The sequence below is a fragment of the Thermobia domestica genome, chromosome 4 (assembly GCF_964235325.1).
Source record: "Thermobia domestica chromosome 4, izTheDome1.hap1.1, whole genome shotgun sequence".
NCBI lineage: Eukaryota > Metazoa > Arthropoda > Insecta > Zygentoma > Lepismatidae > Thermobia > Thermobia domestica.
In genome coordinates this window covers 244,137,723-244,161,832 of record NC_137457.1, presented here as the reverse complement: position 1 = coordinate 244,161,832, position 24,110 = coordinate 244,137,723, and the positions used below count along the sequence as shown (strand labels likewise).

Genomic DNA, 24,110 nt, shown 5'->3' with positions numbered 1-24,110 from the left:
TCCCCTTGCACAATTTCAACTTGTCCTCAGTTGTTGCATCCTTGTTGGTATGCAACCGTGTACATCATATTGCATCGGTTTGATGGAATATTGTTGGTGAATTGGCAATGGCTTTCATGTTCTTGACGCTAATCCTTGTTTTTCCGACGCTTTGAACTCACGTTTACTGAGTACGAGTGCATTTCTGGGCGTTTTTCGTTAAGTGTTTCCACACATGTGAATCACCCTGCTTCATCTGTTGTGCTCTGCCGACCAACCAGAAGTCTTTGTAGAGCATTTGAGTACAAATTTGCTTCATTTAATACTCAGAACGTCACTGTTGGCCAGCATCCGTACCTGGCAATTATGCAACCACAAACAACGGGCATAAAGGTGTCCGCCATTTTGTGTCTGTTCCAGATATCGACTTAATACAAACGAATTATTGTTACCTGATAGAAATGCTATCAATTAATATACATTTAGACCAATTTTCATTTGGCAGATTATCCGGGACACCCTACGTTCCTCTGGGGAATCCCTTGCGCGTGCATTGTATGATTGTGAAACATGAAAAAAATCAATACAGCAGGTATGACTTCTTCAGTGAAATTTTTATCCGCCCTCTTTACGTTGGATAGTTTCCGAACTATTGGCGTCCGAAAGCCATTTCCCCACGCTTTCGGCACCTTGTAGATCCGAAACTATGTCCGAAAGCCGAAAGTTCAAGTGAACTTTTGTTCATGCCTCAGTGGCAGGAGTCATCTCCCAAGAGTTGTAACACTTATTTTGCAACACCTGATATGTATATATATATATATATATATATATATACGCTCCAAATTACAAAAAGCCGATTTTACTATTCCTTTACTGAGAATGTACAATTGAATGTAATTAAACTGGAAGATATGCAATCACGCCGATTTAACACTTTTGCCGCCGAGTGTACAATCCAAGCTTTTTAAAGGTTCTTTTTCAGATTATGCTTAAAAATTATATATCACTCTATTTTAACTCAGTAACTTGAGGCACAAACAGTTTAAAGGTTTAGAAACCTCAAAATTCTTCATTTTTTTATAATACAATTCAAACAAATAAGCTAAATACGTTCCATTCCTGTCTCAGTAACAATTCTAACAGTAAGTTATCCTTGAAAAACGTTAACTTTGCTTATGGCCAATCACCTCTACTATTTTTACGCTTCCTTTTCTAACCGGAAATGAGCCATTGGTTAACAACATAACAAAACGTGTCCAAACTGAAACAAACGCAAATTAATCGTAATGAAAGAAGCCAAATGAACAAATTAATATTTAATTTAAACCTACAAGCAACCTAATTTCAGCAAGATTTCAACACCAAATAAGATTTAAACTATCAATGCACGTGGTCGAACTGAACCGCGAAGCTAGATCAAAAATTTTGCAAGTTGGCTCAAAGTTAAAAAAGCTCGTTAACAACAATCAAAATTATAAAGTTAATTCTGCTTTTAACACTGCCAAGGATAGTGACGGCCGGTGGATTGTGGTTTCTGGTGTTGCAGTACGAACGATAAGACGCAGAAGATATAAAGTGGACTCACTGACTAATCAGCATAACTTTAGATATAAATGCTATGTAACATGTTAAATTAAATTAAATTCTGTTTTTAAAAAATAAAAAATGCAGAACATTTTATCCGATTAATCACCTTATTTAATTAGTAAGTTCATTCTCCTTTCTTTGATTGGAGCAAATCTGTCTAATACATGCTGGTTGAACTCTGGTATTCTTATTGTCAGGTCTTTTTCGATGGAAAGCATAACCAATGGTGATAACCTTTCTTGGGACATTCAATTCCTTGAAAGTGTCAATTCTTTTTCATGTAGAAAAATACTTTTCGTCTTTTGCTGACGCCATAGGTACAGTTAATATTAATTTCAGAAGCTTTGTAGATTCACTAAATATTATTTCTACATTATTGCGAACGACTCATTCTAGCAACCGCCAAGTGAACTTTGTGGTGGACAAACACCGTGTGCGTGGGTTTTCTCGGGGTTCTCCCGTTTCCTCCCACTTTCTTCATTCCACCATTTCATTCATTACTCATCATCACCGTCTCCTTTAGCCTAATCGGCATAATCGTGGGACGTAAAACTCAAAGATTTCATTTCATTCTAGCAAACTCAGTCCCTGACAGTGATCCGAATTCCTCTCCAGCGTTGACTGAGGAGAGTTTGTAACAGAGATTAGTGTTATAAAAAATGTACATTGAACACACTTTATTTACAGTTTATCCAGGAAAATTTAAAATAAATTGAGGAAATGCATCTAGTGCAAACAACATTACTGCCATAAAACATCCTATAAATTTAAACTGGGTTCTATTTCGAACACACTTCTGGATTGTCCTTTGCTTGTTTTGTTTAAGCCTTAATTGCAAGTTTTTCCTCAGTTGAATGCTGGTCAATGTTTTTTGTAAGTTATTTACAGAAGTCACGGTATAAAATTCATTCAGAATTTGTAGGTTATTTACAGAATTAAAGCACATACAATAAAATTAAATCTAATAAATAAAAACCAAAGCAGTGATACAAAAGAGATACTGGCATATGAATTCCGAATGTCAAATATTCCTACATCAATACACACACATGTGCGTAAAAGAAAAAACTATATTCCAAATCATCCGTCTTGGTTGTTACGCAATGCACGATGAACACATACTTCCACATGAGGCGAAACAATGCTTATCAATGTCATATGTTCTGGAAAGGAAACCTCGAAACCCGCCAGACGTAAGATAAGCATGTATACCTAACAGAAGGTAAGAGTCGAAGAACATCAAAACAAACAGCACTGCCAGTTCTATACCCAGAAATGTGTGTTGGGAGGGGTTCGATACGTCTATCCAATATATACCTTTCTTATTCTGAATCCGAAAAGACGATAAGTAATAACTGTCACCTATATTCTTAGCAAAAAAAAAGTACATGGTGAGGCGTAAAATAAAATATTTAGCCTACATCAATCGTTTCTCTGTTAAACAAGTATAGTTCGTTAGGAAAGTCTACAAATGTTAGTCAAGTTTCGAAATTTTGGGGAGGCCAGGACCCGGTGGACCCCCCTCGTGGCTACACCCCTGAGCATTGCTAACTAGTCCCAAATTCAATGTGGCTTTCCCCACCATACAGTTTTATCAAGAGTATAAAATATACTTATTTTATAAAATAAATATGTATATACTAAAATACTAGGCTATCCACAGAGGGAGGGGGCGATTCGACATACTGACTTATTAATATTTGAATCACAAATTATTGTGTAAGAAGCCTTCATTATCAATATAAGCTAAGAATTAACTTGTAAATGCGGGTCTACTTTCATTTATTTTCTGCTCTACTAGATATTTTCTTTCTTATTTTGTAATTCTGCAATCACTTTTTTAAATTGTCATTATATTGATTTGCTTCAGTATGATCCTGTAATTTAAAAATATGAATGCATAAAAACAAATTCCATTTGTTAATTGCTAGTGAAATAAAATTTAGAAATCTTATTTAGCGTGAAAAGCCTTCTCGTTCACTGGAAATCGTGCTGTGTTGCAGAAGCGCTGCAACGAGCAGTCCCTTTAACTTCTGAGATAGGGGAAAGGAGACTTAACATTCGCTCCAATTCCCGCGCTGAAGGAATCTGATCGTTGTATGCTCGCTGCAACACAATATAAATTAGAGACTCTGTGACGGATTATTTTTCGCTTTTTAAAATGGATTAACGGAACAGACAGTTACAGAAGTAAAAAATATGTTATCTAAAGTGTATATATGCGAGTATTAAAAAGTATTTTTCTGTTCTTTACTACTATTGATAATTATTTTTTTTTCTTGAAATACTTTGGTTATTGCGCAACGCTGCAACACTAACATTAACCGCCACTGGACAAGGAGAAAAGAAAGAAATGCACTACAAGAAACTCGTTTTTTTTTTTTTTTTTTTTTTACCTTATTTCCACATGAAACTGCCAGTTCACGAATCAAGCAAGACTAGCTCCAGTGGCGTGTTTACGATTTTGTTTCGGGAGAGGCTTTGCTAACTTTCGGGTTGGGGCTTTGCCTGAAAATGTGAAACTTCTGCAAGATATTTCATATACTTGACTATAGTAAGATTTCGGGAAGTGGGGCTTAAGCCTGGAAGATTCCCCTTAAATACGCCACTGACTAGCTCCCAATTCTCTTCCCAACAAAGGCCGAGTTAAATTTCAAAATACCTCAGGGTTAATAAATCGATTCTAAATATACAAGTAACAAAACGAATAGGAATTACAAGCTATTTTTATGAGCCACGTCGGGTCTATTTTAAATTTAATTACGGGATTACGATAAAAGTAAGGCTATCTCTTTCACTTTTCCTTTCTGCTGGCCATTCTGCGATTTCGATGGCTCCCTCAGCCAAACTAACCGATCAGCGAAAAGAGCCACATGCAACAAGGAAAGAGTAGTGTTGCTAACTAACATCAGGCTTATTTTTCAGGTTACCAAACCCAGATAATTTTATAACATTTTTTTTATCCCATTTCCGCATCAATATATGTCACAATCGGTTATTCAATGTAATTTACTCATTCCAAACGACACTTCATCAATTTTAGTACATAATAATACATATTATTTTCTATGTTTCTCTTTTTGTTACGTAAACAATCTTTGCGTTTCATTTTTAACATTTTCATATTCCCTTCTTTGGCACATTACTGCATAATAGAGATGCAAGGGCTCGGAAAAAAAACGGCTTTTCTGGAAAAAAAAACTCGGTTTTTTCTGCTTCGCTTTTTTGCTTGGGAAATTTTGGGCTTTTTTTAAAATTCTGCTTTAAATTGATAAACCAGATTTTGTTTCGCTTCTCTACAACACAAAATGTCATTTAATTAGTGGTTGATGCCGATAATAATATAAAACCTCGAAAATAAACCATGAATTTCGAAAAGATATTTCAAACAATTTTACTTCTCAACATATTTACATTATGAATTCCAAAGGATTAACCAATGTATATAATAAGATTTTTTTAACCTCCTACATACAAAAGTAAGCAGGGTTGGCAAGAGCCATGGTTGTTTTTGAAAATGCCAAAAACCCGTTTTTTGGGGGGAGTTTAAACTAGGCTTTTTTGGTTTAAACCAGGTTTTTTTGGGTTTAGATATTTTGCTTTATGTATTTATATTACATATTGACAGAAATAAGTTTGTTTCGCCTTGGTGTTATTATGCAACAACGGGGTTATGCTGGAAGAGGTCACATAAGCTTAAAGAAGTCCGGTCAGTAAATTTCTTAAATTGAGAAACTCCCGCCCTAGCCATCGGGAAAATCCCGTCATTACTCTAAATGTAAAACAATAACGGAAAAAATCTTGTTATTGCTTTGCATGTAAAATTTAAAGGTCAACGTATCATAATCAGTACGCTAAAACTGAGGTATTAAATTACAAATTTAGTGCGTACATATCATTGAAAATACAATCCAAGCTAATGTTGGAAGCTACGTAGGCAATCGATAAATTTTGTCAATTTATATCAGTATATTTAAGCAACCTTGGCTTCTTTATAAAACAACAGGCATTCAGGCATGCAGAAATATACAATTTAGTTTCGTTTCGTAAGTTCAGGCTTAACATCCTTACCTAATACCGAGGTTATCAAAGAAGAAGACTTTCGCTTAAAGTGACATCCGAACCGATACAACGCATGAAAGAAGGGTTGTGGTTCGACCGAGAATTGAACATGGGACACCTTGATTAAAAGGTGAAAAGGAAATAAAACTAATGCAGTATTTTTTTTTTCGGTTTAAACCAGTTGTTTATTTTAAAAAAAAGAAGAAAAACAGCTGGTGTAAACCAGCCAACCCTAAAAGTAAATACTTCTTTTAAAAAAATACTCAAATAAGTAGCAAAATTCTATGTAGTATTTTTACTTCAAAATATTCCATACCCTCTTTTTGGAACAAAATAAAATTAAAATAAAACATAAGAAAAATACTTAGATTTATATGATACACTTAAAGGCTGCACACCTAGAGCTTTTGGTTTTGTATATTCTTGAAATTCTACAGTTTTATATAAGCACCATCACGGTTTATTCAGTCCTCAAGTTTTCTGTATTTTTAACAAGAGGGATTGAACATGAAGGGTGTGAGATAAGAACATGGTAACCCATAATTTTACTATTTTAAGAAATTAGAAATTTTCTGCTGCACAATCCATTTTGAAAGTCGGAAAGCTGATTTATCACATAAGTCTATACATGAGGGATTAAACGAAGCGGTATGCGTTGCTGCCTATCTGATGCTGCGTAACTCAGCAATTGAAAATTTGTTAGTTACCATGTTCTTGGCTCACACCCTTCATATCATTATGGAACTCTCCCCACCCCACCAACACACACACAAAAAAAGGACTACGGAATATATTTAAGTTAAGATAAATACAACTGCACAACAAACATGATTGACTGGAGCTTTTGCGTTTCTATAGAGAAGTCCGGAATTCAACTCAGCATTCGACCATTCTGACAAAACTTTTCTTCATTCCATCTATGAAGTAGAAATAGTGCGTGTACTGTGAGTTGGCTGACTTCATTTCTTATTTTTTAAATCGTTATTATTACTAATTACCAGCAGTGACTGTTTTGCGAGGGTTAGGGGGAGCGGTCTTTCGGACTGAAGCCTGTTCCACAAAATTACGGAATGTCTAAAACAAACGAAATATCTATTTGTTATGCCTTTACTCATTAACTTTAAGCTGCCGTCAAATAAAAATTACGAATGTTTAGAAAAACTAAACATTAGTAAGAAAAAAACCCATCCCAAAATACTTTTCTAAATCCGCCACTGATTCTCAGTATAAAATGATCTTCAAGGTTGTATCCGGAAGATTATCGCTAAATATATGTAAACGAAACGAAATACAGTATTAGTCATGCCTGTACTCATAAATTTCAAGCTCCTCCCAAATAAAATTAGGAGATTTTAGAAAATGAAACAATCAGAGAAACCCGTCCCAAAGTACGTTTCTAAATCCGCTACTGATTATTTGTATAAATTAGTATTCAAGGTTGTATCCGGAAAATTATAGCTAAATCGTTGCACAGCTACAGTATAACAGAAATGTGGAAGTAGGGTTAGACGGATATATTGAAAAACGTACGCTTTGACGGATATATAGAAAAACGTAAGTTTAACTTCTGCGTTAGAAGCTAGAGTACTAAGCTCTTAGAAATGAAACAGACGACAAACTGAAATGATATCGAGAAGAAAAAATATCGATAACTCAAAAGTTAAAATAAAGTTAAATAGCCTCTAAAATTGCCCTCAAATACTACATTCTTCATGTTAGCTTTAATTCGTAAAACATGTGCTCCATCCATCTTGATGGTGAATTTTAGAGCGAAATATGGCATTTAGGTCACGGAATTCTTATCTAAGTATAGAACATACTATAAGAAAGCTATTTAGATAGAAAAATAATGAAAATGAAAAAAGCCAAAATTTCCAAAATTCTCGTTTTTTTCCCAAAAAAGCCGGCTTTTTATGTGAAAAAAACCATCGATTCAAAAAAGCCGGCTTTTTTGCATCTCTACTGCATAATTCCAAGGAAGTCCTATAGCAGCTCCCACGTTGGTACACATTGTGGTTATTCCTTAGTATTCACTAAGTCTTAGCCATTATTACTTCTATTTTTGTGTATATTTTGTTCCTATGCTGTTGTCTAAAGGAATGTAGTTCGAATGTATCTTAGGAAGGGTACGACATCGTTTCTTGTGAAATCATTCATATTTGCTCCTTTCATATTAAATTTGTTACTGTCTTATTACTTTTTCTATACTTTATTTTCTTCTTACATTTTGCTATTTAACAGTTCTTCTATAATTACTTCTAATTTTATATTTTTATACTATCACATTGATTGCTTACATGCCCATTTTTCGGAAGGGGAGAATAGATTTATAGGAATGACTTGTATTCCTTCTCTATGGAATAGTATTTCCATGAAAGTGAAAACATAATAACACTTAGGATACTCTATTCTGCATACATTTTCACATAATAAAGAACTTAGAATGCGTCGTTTAATCGAATTAACACTTCTTTATGACAACAAAAATTACTTTAAAACAAACATGCAAGATAATAGACACATAGTCATAATAAATTTTAATTTCATTCGAATACTTTGTTTACTTCCTTCAGATGATGAAGATTACGATACCAAAGTGAGGGGAGGAATTCCAGCAGTAAAATATAGAGCTCCGTGTAAGTACATCGAAACCTTCTAAATTAATTTCAAATCATACTGATACTTAAAATATGTATTGCAACGAAAACTTATATTTTGCTAATATATTTCCTTCTCAGACGTGTAGGCGAATTTTGGTAGCTGTATCTACCGTTGCCTATGAATTCATTGCTAAACACTTATGTTAAGAAACCTCTCCAACTCCAAATGGCATCTCACCTAACCTTGAACGAGTCGTAGGCAACGCGAAAAATTTCAACAAAATATTTGTAGGTAGCAGCACGTTGTCGAGAGTGCAGAACACGAAGTCGAGGTAAGTTGCCACTTATAGATGAGTATTACTAGATGGTTGCTATAAGTAATTCATTCAGATTAGATGTCATTCGGACCTGAGGAGGTTTCTTAGCATCAGTGTTGAGCAATGAATTCACAGCTCCAGCTACCAAAATTCGTCTCCAGTTTTGAGGAGGATATATATATATATATATATATATATATATATATATATATATATATATATATATATATATAGAGAGAGAGAGAGAGAGAGAGAGAGAGAGAGAGAGAGAGATAGATATAGATATAGATATAGATAAGGTCTGTCCCGAAATAAGTCGAACAGTGTTCTCACAGTCACAATATCCGGGAAGAAAAAGAAGTCCGAGGGAGACCAATCAGGACAGTAAGGCGGCTGCGGGACCGTTAAGACGCCGGCCTTGGCCAGGTAGTCGGTCGTCATAAAGGCGATGAGGCTGGGAGCATTGTCATGGTGCAGCTTCCAGGAATTCTTGACCTCGCGCCTGACGCGGTTCACACTTTGCTTTAACCTTTTCAGTATTTCGACGTAGAATTTCGTCGAACCAATTTCGACCGAACCAGATGGAACCAATTTCGACCGAGCCATCACACAAGAGTTCACTGAAACAGGCACTGTGAATCTCCACTAGCTCGGAGCCACTGGTGCTGGTCGCGCTGTGTTCTCATGACTGCACCCACTCTTCTATGGAAGAAGCGCCAACATTGTGCGACATATTTCGGGACAGACCTTATACATACATACATATATATATATATATATATATATATATATATATATATATATATATATATATTGTACCTTTCTAAAATGAAGGCCCTACCCTATTTTTGTGACTTACACGTTTCTTGTTTGGAGAGGATATCTTTACAAGTCTTTAATATAATCTTCCTACTTCGTAATGATGGAATTGCAAACCCCCAGGTAGGTTCTATATTCTATCAAGGACGCCATCTTTCTGAATCGTTCAGGTACGACTGCAGAAAGCTCTTCCAGACATGGAAACCGAAGTCAACACATACGTTGTTTTTCCTTTGGGAAATAGATCGTAGCTCGGTGGACTCATGTCCTGACTGTAGGAACAATGAGATGACATGGGAAGCTTTCCAAGCACAACTTTAGCAATATATGATCTCGTATTGTCGTGGAGAATTGCTGGACCGAACCTGAGCAACTGTTGTCGGGTTTCTGCATTTTTCTGCGTAGGTCGGAAGAAATTTAAAATAATACTACTTTGACACGACTTTCACGTGGAGAGCTCCTTAATGGATAAGCGGTTAATTTGCGCGCCTTTGGCGTGGGAGACCTGGGCTCGATTCCACGTTAATCAGTAGGTACCGTCTCATATAGCCTCGCTGCTGAATGAGATCTTAAAATCAGCTCAACTTATTTCACATGAAAATCTGTGCGTTGTGATAATGCCTTGTTATCGTAAGCAAAAACCATCATTTACTTAATCTTAGATTGAAATCGGCGACTCGATTTTGGTCTTGGAGAAAATGGAACTATCGTCTTGTTGGAATATGATTTCAATTTCGGTTCAAAGTTCCCGATCCACGTCTCATCAATATCAATAACGCAACGTAGAAAATCATCACATCCAATGTTAAATCTCTTTTAAGCAGCTTCGCATTTTCCAGCCTTTTCTCTTTCTGGTCAGCAATCAAGAAATGGGACCCACCGGACAGGAATTTTTTCTGTAAATCACGAGCCAGAGTTCGGTATACGGACGCAGATGGAATGTCAGAAAGTTCCTCATATGTCACACAGCGATATTGTTCAAGTGCATCTACCACAACTTCTTTCGTCGGTTGATGATTTCAGGCTTCCTGGTCTTGCATTACTCTTTATGCTCAGACAAGCACTATGAAAATAAGTAGCCCATCCAGAAACTGTTCTCTTTCTACAAATTTCACGTAAGACACTGTGAATTTCTGTGGAAGTTTTGCCACATGAAGTTTCATATTTTATGTACAACTTCTGATTTTTAATAGGCGCGTTACCGTATACACCTGCCTCCTCCATTTCTAGCACTTGCCACAGCAACACTATGTTCACTAGAGAGCGCAAAAGCATACTTCCTGCTGCCTCAAAATCTCAGCTTCAAATGACAAGATGTTTAGCTCGTAAGAATTCACAGAACGTGCGTTGTTAGGTATTTCTAGAATATATTATTATTTTACGTACACAGATTCGAAATTCAGTTCCTCTTTTTTTACTAGATAGAATAACAGTATTATTTAAATTGTTCCTTCTCCTCCATATAGTTTATTGTTATGTGCGAGGCGTGACACAAAGAAAACGGATTGTGACGTATTACTAAAAAATAATTAACTTGATGTGTATTGCTATCGTATGGATAAACTACTATATCTGCTCTCCCTACGACTGTTAACTGAACTCACTCGGCCCATCCAGTCAAGAGATAATCGTCTGTGTATGAACACATGTGTCGGTGGGTTGCCGGAAAATAACGAGAGTGAAAGTGGAACAAAGTCTGCATATCAAATTTCTTTATAAATTTAAAAATCTGCTACCGAAATATTTCGAACATTGAAGAAAATTTATGGCGAAGTATGGATTTCAAGGACAAAGTTTTCGCGTGGAACAAAAGAGTTTTAGAGAGTAAATGGAGTTATAACAATGACGATCGACCAAATCGCCTGCGTTCGCCTGTAAGACAAACAATCAAAAATACCTATCGTATTGTGAAAAATGACAGCAGATTGAGCTTTTGGACAATTTCTAAGGCTGTGAACTTAAAAAAGGAGTCAGTTAGATGCATCTTTGCGGAAGAATTACAAAAGAAAAAACAATCGTGCGAAAGATGATCTCAAAGTAGCCACGTGATCAAGAACAATACCAAAAGGAATTGTGTATGGGTACCTTGGAAAGAATTTATAACAACCCAAAGTTGTTGGATTTGTTTTATTTGTCGACGAACTTTGAATAATTACCTACTACCTGGAAACAAAATGATAAATGATGCAGTGAAGTGCCCCGGCTCGGCCCGGTCTAAAGGGGTTCGAATGTCTGAATTTCCAATGTCCGAAGTCAAAATTTAAGACAATGTTACTAATAATGTTTAACATTCGTGAATTGGTGATAAATGATTCGGGGTTCTAACGGGTAAACTGTAAATCAACATTACTACCTTCAGGTGTTGGGAAAACTTTCAAATATTAGGATCCGGTTTTAAGAAAGTTAATAAATCTTGCATCAAGAAATGTACCAAACCACAAAGCAGTATCCGAAGAAAAATGTTTCGCTAGAAATATATATTACAGGGTTAGAACAGCCATGCTTGTGTGATTTGGAAACTTGTGACTTTCTTGTTCACGAGAATTCAATCTCAACTAGGGGAATATATTTTAGGTCTGTTAATGAGGTAAAAAGAACGGAAAATATGCAGAAGATCCTAACAGAAAATGACTTGCAACGATGTAACGAACAATGGTGTCAGCGTATGAAGAAGTGTGCTCAAGCAGAAGGCGGGGTATTTTGATGGTGACACAACCGACAGTTACCTAAGTTATTATTTCGATCTGGTTTCTTTATATATTACCTCGTATTATGGCACCAGAATCTAGAGAATTATATAAAATGTATAGATATGCATTTTAAAGCAAGCTTTTATATATATATTACGAAAATAAATAAACTGTTAAAAAATAAAAAAACTTCTATATTGCTTGGAATCAAATTACTGAAACACGAGGATCTGCGTTTATCCAAATGTATTTGCAGCATCATATTTTAAACAGAAACATATATATGAAATATATTACAAATAAAAAAATTATCCCAAATTAAAAACTGATAACACTAATTATATTTACAATATTAGTAACCATTATAAATAAATTTTATATTTTATCATTTATTATTCTTCTTTCTATTGAATATTTAGTTTACTTTAGTCTAAATAATGTTTAATGATTAGACTCAACATAGTTTGGTAAACAACGAATGGCTGATATTTATTTATTTATTGAACAAATTCATAGATACGCCATAACCTTGCCATTTTACACAGAGAAAAGTTAACAAAAGAGAGAAAAATCAAGACAACAATAATAACAACAACATAGAACCGTGTCAAAAACGAGTGTAAAGGTAATATTATTCCGTCAAAACTCGTTTAATAGCTCTATCAAACACCGGGTAGTTCGAAAAAATGTCCACATAAGTTGTAATTTGATTATAACAGTTTGGTATTCTGTAAAAAAAGAGACCTCTGTATAATTCCCAACCTAAGACGGGCAAGATGAAATAGGTGGTTATTTCCGGTGACTGGGGAAGACACGTAAGGATAGTTCCTAAAGTAATATTTCCGATTAACATACATACAGACTGAGATCGTAGGGAAATAAAATAAATCCATTTCATAGGGATATAAAATAAAAATAAGGGATGTATTGGAGCCAAATAATTTAAGTATGAAACGAACATAACTGATGACTTTTTGGACTCCGGAATCAAAACTTGCAAATGCTAGTGAAACAATTTGAAGAAACTAAGCAATTTATAATTAAAAAGGCAGGAAATTAACGTTAAAATTGACACGTCAACCGAAATGAAGTTAAACTTGGTAATTTCGTGTTTGCTAAAATAAACGAATAATTTCCAACAATTGAACTATTGAGCATCTTAAGCATAAATTTAATCATATCCATGATACATTTTAATTTGTCTTAAGATAAACCAAAACGTAAGAATAGTTAAGAAACTATAAAATCCAAAATCCAAAATCCATATTGACTAGTGTTAATTAGTCTTAGAGAAATTACTTGCATTTGAAAAGTCAAATTTATTATACTATTAATATGATAAGGCGTGCATTGAATGGCGCTTTCGCGTGGAATAATGTTAGTGTTAGTGATGTGGTATAATGAATTTCTCCTTCAAACAATCTACTAATGTTAGTTTATTCATGACAGAAAGTAATTTCAGGTCGATTTACTTAAAGCTAATTCAGCTAGTTTTCTTTGTCTTTCATAACTTCATAATAACCTGACAATATGGTGTAACATATTGTTGTGAATAAATCTACTATGGATAGTGTTTTTGCTCGGATCTTCTCAGAAACTATTTAGGTAATATTGCTAAGATATCATACATAAATCTTTCATTATTACTCTGATAATACGATACAACTAATTTGACCTAGAAAAAAGTCCGCGAAGTATTACCTATTTTATTCTGGAGGGTTAATTTTCTCGGACGATTATCTGAAATAAATTCAGGCGATCTGCATAATGCTGACTGAAATATTTCCTGCTAAAATGTAAAAAATAGTAGTTTCTCTTCGAGGTGAGTGTGTTTGTCTTACAATTTTCTCAAATATGATTCATGCGATTCTATCGATATTTAATAAACAAATATATCGTAATAACGTTAACAAGCAACATAAGTCATTATTTATGAAATAATACAGAAGGGGCAGTTTTTATGTGTTTTCCTTTGACATATTTTCCGAAAATGCATTATAGTTTGATTTTACAAGAAAACGATTCGTAATAATTACAGCATATCTTGATTTAGTCTAAATAATAACAGAGGGATAGTTTAGTGTGCTGGTATAATTTTATTTACTTTTCTTAAAGTTTTATAAGAACTCAACGTACTTTTACGTTATTTCTTCCCTTTAATTGTGGGAATTTGGAAAGCTACCATCCATTTATTGCGTATTGACCATATGTTTCCTTTCACAGAACAACGAAGAGATTCATGCCTAGGAATTGAAATAAGTCAAGAATTAGGACATCCATTTAAATATCCTCCACATTCAGTCACTATTAACTGGATGCTGTAGAATTCTATTTTTTCTATTCCCAGTTAACCATACAAAAGAAGTCAGATCTATCATCATTGAAAGACAGTAAATATTTTCAAACAAATTGTTGTTATGGCTGTTTGGATTCACTGCGTACTTGGCAAGGGGAGTTTCATTCCATTCCAAATATCTCATTACCATTCCCATACTTCGACCAGTTTAAATGACTTTTCACAGGACCTCGCAATGTGTGTAGTCATCATATTATTCATGTACCTTACGTCCGTTCATTTTCATGTTAGAAAGGCTGAGTTAACCTCACATCTACAACACAAGGAAAAGACAACAAAATTTACTGTAACTGTTTCACTTTGTGTTATGGCCCCAGCTTGAATTAACTACTATTGCTTGTTTAATCAGTCTACTCCACTCAAATTACTCGATTTGATGTCACAAGTATTGAAGTGGAAACGGTGAGCTAACGATCTTTCTTTAGTTATAAGAAAATTAAATATATTTGCTGAACAAATTTGCCCAGACAATGTTAATGATCCAGCAAGATTCTAAGGGTACCTGTTCTTGATACACAAGAAACATATGTAGATAACGGCCAGCAAGAATGTTATATACCATGTAACTGTAAGTAACTTGCAGAGACCTCCAGCCCAGATTCTTGATGAATTGGATTGGAATTCTTTCCAAACTGACTGAATGTAATCTTATATTCTGACAGCATTGTTTTGTTAGCCTACATATTTTTGTACTCAAAGTTAGGAAAGCCCTCTATTCGAAGCTAATAATTTTTCTAATATGTACCATATCTGGATCAAGGCTAAAGCATTGAGTCTCCAACAGAACCCTTATATATACGAGCATAGTAAGAAAGTAAAGCTATTACTTTGACACCGTTGGAAGTTAACCTTAGATGGTATCTCGCATGCCTATTAAGTTTTGTACTATTTTTCAATGGTGGTCTCGAATGGAGAAACCAGATATAAATAATCAAAAATGTTATAGACAAAATTAGAATCCAATCATGCCGAATTCAGCATGTAAACCACCAGACTACTGCAAGAACTGACAAAAGTATTTCATTTTATTGTTGTTCACTTTACTCTCTTCCGAGCACGAGTCTTTGATGCATATATTTTTCATTCACTATGATATTCTATGATTTATATAGTTGAAATAAATGTAACAATGTGTTAGGATGAAAAATATTCCGTTTGTAATATTCTCTACAAATTTATTGAAAAATAATGTTGTATTCTGACATGACAGTTGAGTCACTGTATGCAATCTTGTATTGTAAACCAGAATTACCTCCTCGTAACTATTTACATCAGAAAATAATATCTGAAATTATATTTCACAATCGTAGTAATAATCTTTTTCACACAACTCTTACTGTTTGTAATATATTGCGTATTAAATATGTATTTTTGTTGACCATTATATAATCCTCTTGTATACAGAAGAACATAAGGTAGATCCACTTTATGTTTGAAAAGTGGTTGCCAGCTAGGCAACACTGCATTACCTGAGCACTTTATAATATTTACTGATAACATCTGTTGTATGAACAACATTTTTATTTTTTCACAGGTTCTGAATCTACGTTTGAAATTATTTGAATTTATGTTAAACTTTTACCATTATGTGAATTCGCTTTTCTCAAATGTTTATGTTATGTAAGTTCATTGCATATACCTATTTTGAATCTACAACTTTGAAGTATGTTACGCAATCGAGGGGTATATCTAAATCAAATTATCCAAAATCCATTTTAAGTTGAGAAGTATTCCTGGCTAGATTAAAAAATGAATTTCCTCATGGGTATGTTGGTAGCGTACGTACCTTTGGCACTGGAGACACTGTTTTGTTTCACCAATGAGAGCTAATGTTGTTCGGATCCCACGTCAAGCTGTAGATCTACCTTTTGAAACTGACATATATATAGATATGTTTCATTTATTCAGAACCTTTAATTACATATAAACAAAAAGAACAAAGTTCTTGTGAATTGGCTTCAACTTAAAATTAATTTTATTTGTATAACCTTAACCTATTTCATTTGCATTATTTCTACACATTCTATCCTATGCAGAGAAACATTTTAAGTATCTATTGAACTGTGAATTTACCACTCCCCTGAGCTAGCAACGACCTCTTATTCTACTTTGGCATACAAAAGGTAAACAATTATATATATTTATTTTAGTCAAAATTGCTCACTTTTCAGAATTCGCTGTTGCATTTTTTGCTTTATTCTTATTGATGTAACATCTCTGACAACTGCATCTGCATTTGGAACCTTATTTCTCTAGAGTATAAGTAACAACAGCCCAAGCTAACAGATTTATACCTACAACAATGCTTTGATTTATTTCAATATTAATTTAAACCATAAGAAAAATTAATATTCCCTTATACTAAGAAAATATACGTTAAATGTCTTTCCACATTTTCAGAGAATATAACCAAAAGCGTTATTTCTTTTCCTTGAGTAAAGGATGCACTTCTCTCGCACCCCTTTGTATACCGCCTCTGTTTTAACTTTTATCATAAGTGCATTTCTGTTTCACGATAGGTTTCTTTGCAGTAAGACATGATCGAGTTTGCGGCGAACAATTGGGAGAGTTATTGTTTATGCAACATATAAAATTGTTTTCACAGAAGTTATTTTCATTTTGCTTCATGACATTTAGTGCAACACAATTTGAATTCATGAAATTTTGGTGTTGCAATAATCAGTAATAATAATAATAATAATAATAATAATAATAATAATAATAATAATAATAATAATAATAATAATACATCAATACTAGAATTAAGATAGCAATTACCTAAACAATAAAATTTGATGAAGAACATTAATTGACAAGCTGGATTCCAACCTCTGTCTGTTACTTAGAAACTTCCCACGATACTAATAATCTAAAAATTCTTCATGTACTCTTTCCACATGAAATCGCAAGTTACAAGATACATACGTTTGAATACTATATTTTATTTTAAAATATGTTGAATCCTAACTGATATTCCTTCAGACCTCAATACAGTTTAAGGAATTACAAAATATCGTCTGTCATCTTTTCTTCTCCCTAGGCTGAGTGACCAACATCAAAATCTCAGTTTCAACTTTAGTAAAATTTCGACTGATTTCATCCATAAATAAAGATCTATTTAACCAGTTTTTGAATTGAAGGATATGATGAGATACTCAACTAATATTAGTTGTCTTTTTATACTTGCCTTAAACTATTCTTACATAAAAGAGTCTCAACTCTTTAATAGCGTTTGCACAACGTCAAGTGGGTGATCGAAGTAGTTAAGTGGTTATCGCATTGGATTCTTACCGAGGCGCCTAAAGTTAGATTCCCTGAAAGAACTAAATTTTTAACATGCATTAATTTCTATTTCAGCACATACTCACTCTGGCGTGCAAGATCTCTTAAGAAGAAGGAAAGACAAAGTTGACAAGAAATTGATGTAGATCCATGAGTGGAGACAAAGACTACAATATATATATTCTATTCTTCAGAATTTGATATTCTCTGTAAATTTAACCACGTTTTAACTTAATTATGATAAGTGTTTTCATTATATTTTATTCTTACGTAAAGTACGGAGTGAAATAACACATCATGCACAAAAATAACTACAATGTTACTGATATACAGTATTCATTGGGCAATACGCTCCTAATAATATAGATTAATTTTAGATTGAATATATTTGTTGTGCATCAATTGCACATGAAAAGCGTGCTCAGTACTCCACAGGCTTATAATTGTCGACTAATGTTTCAAATGATAGTCTAAGTAGGGTACAACTGAGCAGACGTTTGTGATAGCTGCCAAAGTACTCCACTCGATCTAATGCACTTAAGGAAATAAGGGGATACTTTTACTGTTAACTTACATAGGGGTAATTTGCATAGTATCACACTCGTTTGTTTTTACGTTTCCATGCCAAAAGGTTGAGCCTTATGAGACAACTGTTAGTGACAGCATTATTTTGAGAAAATCCAGACAATTGAATTTGATTTAGAAAAGAATTTGGCTTGGGCATAAAAATATGATCAAAGAAGAGACTCAAATAATGATTTCTCTATGTCAAGTTTGATTAGTTTTCACTGCCTTGTGCTGACTTATGTTGATGTTCCACTCTGATGAGTTTGCTCTATAGCATGCTATACCAAGCGTGGGGTTGCTTGATTAATTGCTAAATTTTACTAAGATATTGTAGAGCTCTACTTCGAGGTAAGATCATGACCGACTTGCTAAGCAATATTATTAAACATCACTGCTCGAGTAATTGGCAAAGTTTGTTGAAATTTGTTACAGTCAATTTACGAAGATTTCAGCTTGTGGCATTCCTGCACCTTCTGTATTTGTCTTTAGTTGCAAGAATATTCATTGCTGATATTTCATAATATGGAAAATTGGACATTAGTTTCAACAGAACCTTTATAACACAATACATATAAAAGTTATATCCACAACAAAGGGTCATGCGTATTTTGCATATATAAAATAGTGTCGATAATCACAGTAAAAGCAACTGAAGTGTGAATCATGAACTGTACGTAGTGTGAAGAACCAATTAATTAGTTTCCCTTCAATGTCAAAAGAAAATACATAAGAAAACACTAAAGTAAGTATCAAAGCTAAAATATATAAGTTAAGGACGTTGAATATTATTGATAGAGTAAGTTTTAATGTAAATTTAAAGCGCTAAATGCTGTCAATAAGTCATTGAATTACAAACTAAAACTCAATCACAATAGTTATATTTACAATACAAAGGTATGTATTAATAGTACACACTATCTTAAAAAAACGGTCTATTAATCTTAATAAATTTATATGCTTTCCAGAAAATATATGTGAGAACGACATCAGTAAAAAATCAATGCTCCAAGTTACGTAATCTGAAACACATTTCAGTAGTACAACATTAGTATGTACAAGTATCATCATAATATTTAGTGTTTAGTAAAAACTTATGAACCACTAATAAATCACTTATGAATCAAATAACTTAAAACTGACCTTACGACAACTACATTATGATATACTTACAAAAAATATAGAAGTTTTGTCATGTCGTTATGAGGTAGTATCATTTTTATGTAATGGCTTAGTCAAGAGATAATAAAAGCAGAACTTTCAAATATTGCATTTCCTTACCAACTAGTAGCTATATTACTATGGAATGGACAAGGTTCAAATCTCTTGTTTCTTCCTTTAGAATAATTTATAATGACATTATAGTTCAAGTAATACATGTAAGGTTGTAAAATATAAACATTTTTGTGAAAACTAAATTCTTGTTTTTTATTTAGTTCTAAGTTATAAACTAGAAGATTTAGTTCTATATCCGAAACAGTATCAAATCCGCAGCAGAAACTTTGTTGCTCATATCGTAATAATTTTCTAAATATACCTTCGTAACTTCCAATTTACATTACATGAATTGATTTATATTTTAGGAGGAATGATCAGTGACTTCATTAGTTTTTAAAAGTAAGTTCGCTCGACATGAAATTAAATCTTTCGAGGGTTTATAATAATATTTACATAACTTTATCAGAAAAGATGTAATTGAAACTTAACCTTATATTCTGCTTGAATTCTTTAAAAAATTTAGAAAATATTTGCTTCTTATAATATCGTAAATTACTTATTCCCATAGTGTTTCCTTTTCAGCCAGTGATTTAACTGTATAGGGAAGAGTCATCTACTTATATAATCGAATTTTGCGTATCGGTCGGAAACCTCACTGGTGATGTTGCGTATTGTATAATCCAACAATGTTTTAATGAGAAATGGTCATCGCGTCACTATTTACACACTTCAACCTGAACCATTAGAAGTGATCTAAACATTCAAGAAAACACATGCTTTATGAATCTATGTAAATTAGGAAAATTTTTTACGAATGCAAACCAGAAACGTGATAACACATCCGCCTGAATTTACCCAAAATGTTAATGAAATTCTCGCAAAAGACATTTCATTTTCTCAAACTGGAACCAAAATACACAGTCTGAAAGGTAAACGTTATCCATCATCATCATCTGTAAAAATTGTGAAAAGAATCGTAAACCATATAAGCGATGTTGTATCAAAGTCAAACAATATTACGCAATTTTTAACTGAACGATTTCTAAATCAAGGGAGGTTAACTTATTTCCACATTCTCGAAATGTTATAAGCCAAACATATCGGACTATTCAAAAGCTTTGAAATAATATGTAACATAATTCGTCAATGATGTTTGTTTGTTTGATTCCGACTATCGTCAAAATTAATTAATCCTCATTCATTGTTATCTAACGAGAGGCAACGTTGAATGTTAGAAAACTCCCCCAAAAATATTTACGAATTCTTTCGAACATTTGTTACTAAAGATTAGTGTAATATTTTCAAACACGAATCGAAACGTGGTAATTTCATCCTTGAGTCTTCACTGATTTAAGCTTCATGTAGGAATTTGCAATGCCCAGAAGTACGCAATACCGTATTGTGTCAAAATCGAAAGCAATGTTGAAAATACTACTGTAAAATATTTTTATGCGAATAGTAGGTTAATTTTATCATATCTTCCTCTCCACGTTTCTACCTCAAGCTGTCATAATAACTAGGAATATATCAGAAAAAGTAGTACTGACTAATAATCGAAAACATTTGTGGAACGCAAGAGAACAGTGTATTAACATCGTACTATTTTAAATGTACAAGCCCCAGCTGAAGATAAAGATAACAATATAAAAGACGGTTTTTACAAAGAAGTGGAACGGATATTTGACCAACTCCCCGATACCACATGGAAATTCTATTAGGAGATTTCAATGCGAAGGTAGGACGAGAGGATATTTTCAAACTGATTATGGGGAACGAAAGTCTGCATAAGGAAAGTAATGACAACGATGTTAGACTCGTAAACTTTGCAACATCCAAAAATATAATCGTGAAGAGTAGAAAATTCCCACATCGCCACGTTCATAAATACACTTGGGCATCACCAGACGGGAAAACACATAATCAAATTGATCACGTTTTAGTAGATAGAAGAATGCAATCTAGCATAATTAATGTCCGATCGTTTAGAGGGGCTGATTGTGACACTGATCACTACCTGGTAGCACCTATAATATAAGAGATATTATCGTTGAATAAAGGTAATATTCATTGTCCGAAAACGGAGAGATTCAATTTAAAGAAATTAGAAGAGAGGTATGTAAGAGAGGAATGGCAGATTGAAGTTTTGAATAGATTCCCGGCTTTGGAAGATTCGGAGTGCACTAGTGTTGAGGATACCTGGATTGAAATTAGAGATAGCATTAAAATTTCAGCAAAAGAAAAATGAGGACACGCGGAAATAAGTAGGAGCAAAGCTTGGTTCGACCAGGAATGCATTAAACTAACAGAGAAGAGAAAACCGGCAAAATTACGCTGGCTGCAAAATCCGAATGAGATGACTACACAAAAGTTCGCATATATAAGGCGGGATACTTCCAAAACTTTTAAGACAAAGAAACGCGATTTTTTGAAAGCTAAAATTATTTAACTTGAAAATAATAGTAAAAATAAAAACATACGGGACATGTATAAGGGGATCAGCGAATTTAAGAATGGCTATCACCCTCGTGATTATATATTAAAGAAATGTGACGGTACAGTTCTCACTGATATGGATAGCATCTTTAATAGATGGAAAGATTTCTTTGACGATTTGCTTAACACCCAACCAAAAACTAATGTGCGTGGAGAAAAGGAGAAACACACCGCAGAACCGTATATTCCAGAACCCAACCGAATAGAAGTAGAAACCGCTATAAAGAAATTAAAGAAACACAAATTTCCGGGTGTACATGAAATTCCGGATTAGTTAATTTTAGCTGGAGGCGAAAACTTGTGGAGCAAGATACACAAACTCATTCTCCTTGTTTGGAACAAAGAAGAATTGCCACAAGAGTGGAAAGAATCAATCATTGTTCCAATTCCCAAAAAGCGATAAAACTGACTGTAGTAATTCCCGAGGCATTTCTCTTCTGTCAACATCATATAAAACCCTTTCAAATATTCTATTAGCAAGTTTGACCCCATACGCAGATGAAATTATTGGGTATTACCAGTGCGGATTTAGACGAAATCGATCAACAATCGACCAAATATTTACCATTCGCCAAATACTCGAGAAAACGTGTCAATACAATACCCCGGTACATCAACTATTTAATGATTTTAGAAAGGCATACGAATCGGTTAGGAGAGAAACATTATACAACGTTCTTACAGAACTTGGAATACCGGGAAAGCTAATTAGATTAATTAAGTTTAAATGAATCCCAAGTAAAGTTCGGGTAGGAAATTTTTTGTCCACGAGCTTTCATGTCGAAAATGGCCTGAAACAAGGAGACGCGTTATCGCCATTATTATTTAACTTCGTTCTGGAAGACGCTATAAGGAAAATCAAAGATATCAACCAAGGCCTAGAGATCAACGGTATTCACCAGGTTATGGCATATGCTGATGATGTAAATTTAAAAGGGAATGATAGGAGAACAATGGAAAGAAATGCAGAGATCTTATTAAAAGCTTCCAAGGACATGAGTTTAGGAGAAAATGCAGAGAAAACTAAATAAATGGAAGTGCGTCGGGACCGTAATACGTCAAATTATGGATGCGTCAAAATATTCAAATAATACTTTTGATAAAGTGGATAGTTTCAAATATCTAGGATCACTATTAACAGACGAAAATCATATTCACGAAGAAATTAAATGTCGACTAAAATCAGGGAATTCGTGTTACTATTCGGTTCAAAATCTCTTGTCGTCGCGAACTCTGTCGAAGAATCTGAAGCTTAAAATATACAAAACGGTAATCATGCCTGTTGTTCTGTATGGTTGCGAAACATGATCGCTTACACTGAGAGAAGAATATACACTGAAAGTATTTGAGAACAAGATCCTGAGACGAATATTCGGAGCCAAGAGGAACGGGAATAGGGAATGAGGAAATACATAATTTATACGGTTTCCCCAACATTGTTAGGGTCGTCAAGTCTAGCTGGCTTAGGTTGGCGTATCATGTAGTTAGAATGGAAGAAAGTAGAAACGCTTTCAAAGTCTTGACTAGAAGACGAATCGGAAAACGACCATTAGGAAGACCTAGGCGCAGATGGAAGGACAATATTAAGATGGATCTGGCAGAGATTGGAATACAAAGTAGAAACTGGATGCAATTAGCTAAGAATGGAAGTCAGTGGAGAGCTTTTGTGAACGCGGCATTGAACCTCCGGGTTCTATAGGTCATAGAGTTTGTTAGTTAGTTAGTTATTATTTACATAAGGGAGCTCTAAAGTTTGTAGAGAGATGGGCGTATTTATCACTTTAGCTTTGATCAATTTCAACTACAAGTAATGAATATTATAGGAAGATTCTATATGTAAACATTTCTAGTAAGAATATCGAATAATTTTTAAGCAAAGTATACTGACATACTGATATATATACACATCCTGTTCAATTTAGAAAATGTATTTATTATTCATAAGAGAATACAGTAGCTCTTAACAATTCATAAAAATAAAAATGCTAAATGAATCAACAGACTGTAATATACATGGACAACATTAAGAAATAAACGTAACTATCTTCCCATTGTTACTTCAACGCAACGTTTCAACAATAAGGTAATAGAATAACCACCGCAACAACATCAAAGGAATCTACATGAATTGAAAAACATTCCA

General features: G+C 33.8%; 1 protein-coding gene across 1 annotated transcript in view; it reads left to right on the top strand.

Moving 5' to 3' along the window:
* LOC145683476 (uncharacterized) overlaps positions 1 to 18,958 on the top strand; it is an 82,542-nt gene extending 63,584 nt beyond the window's left edge. The window contains exons 6-7 of the mRNA XM_081754806.1: positions 8,202 to 8,264; positions 17,768 to 18,958. Coding sequence (XP_081610932.1) covers positions 8,202 to 8,264; positions 17,768 to 17,838 — 134 coding nt within the window. The 3' untranslated portion in view covers positions 17,839 to 18,958. The remainder of the gene's footprint in view (positions 1 to 8,201; positions 8,265 to 17,767) is intronic.
* Positions 18,959 to 24,110: the final 5,152 nt, after the last annotated feature.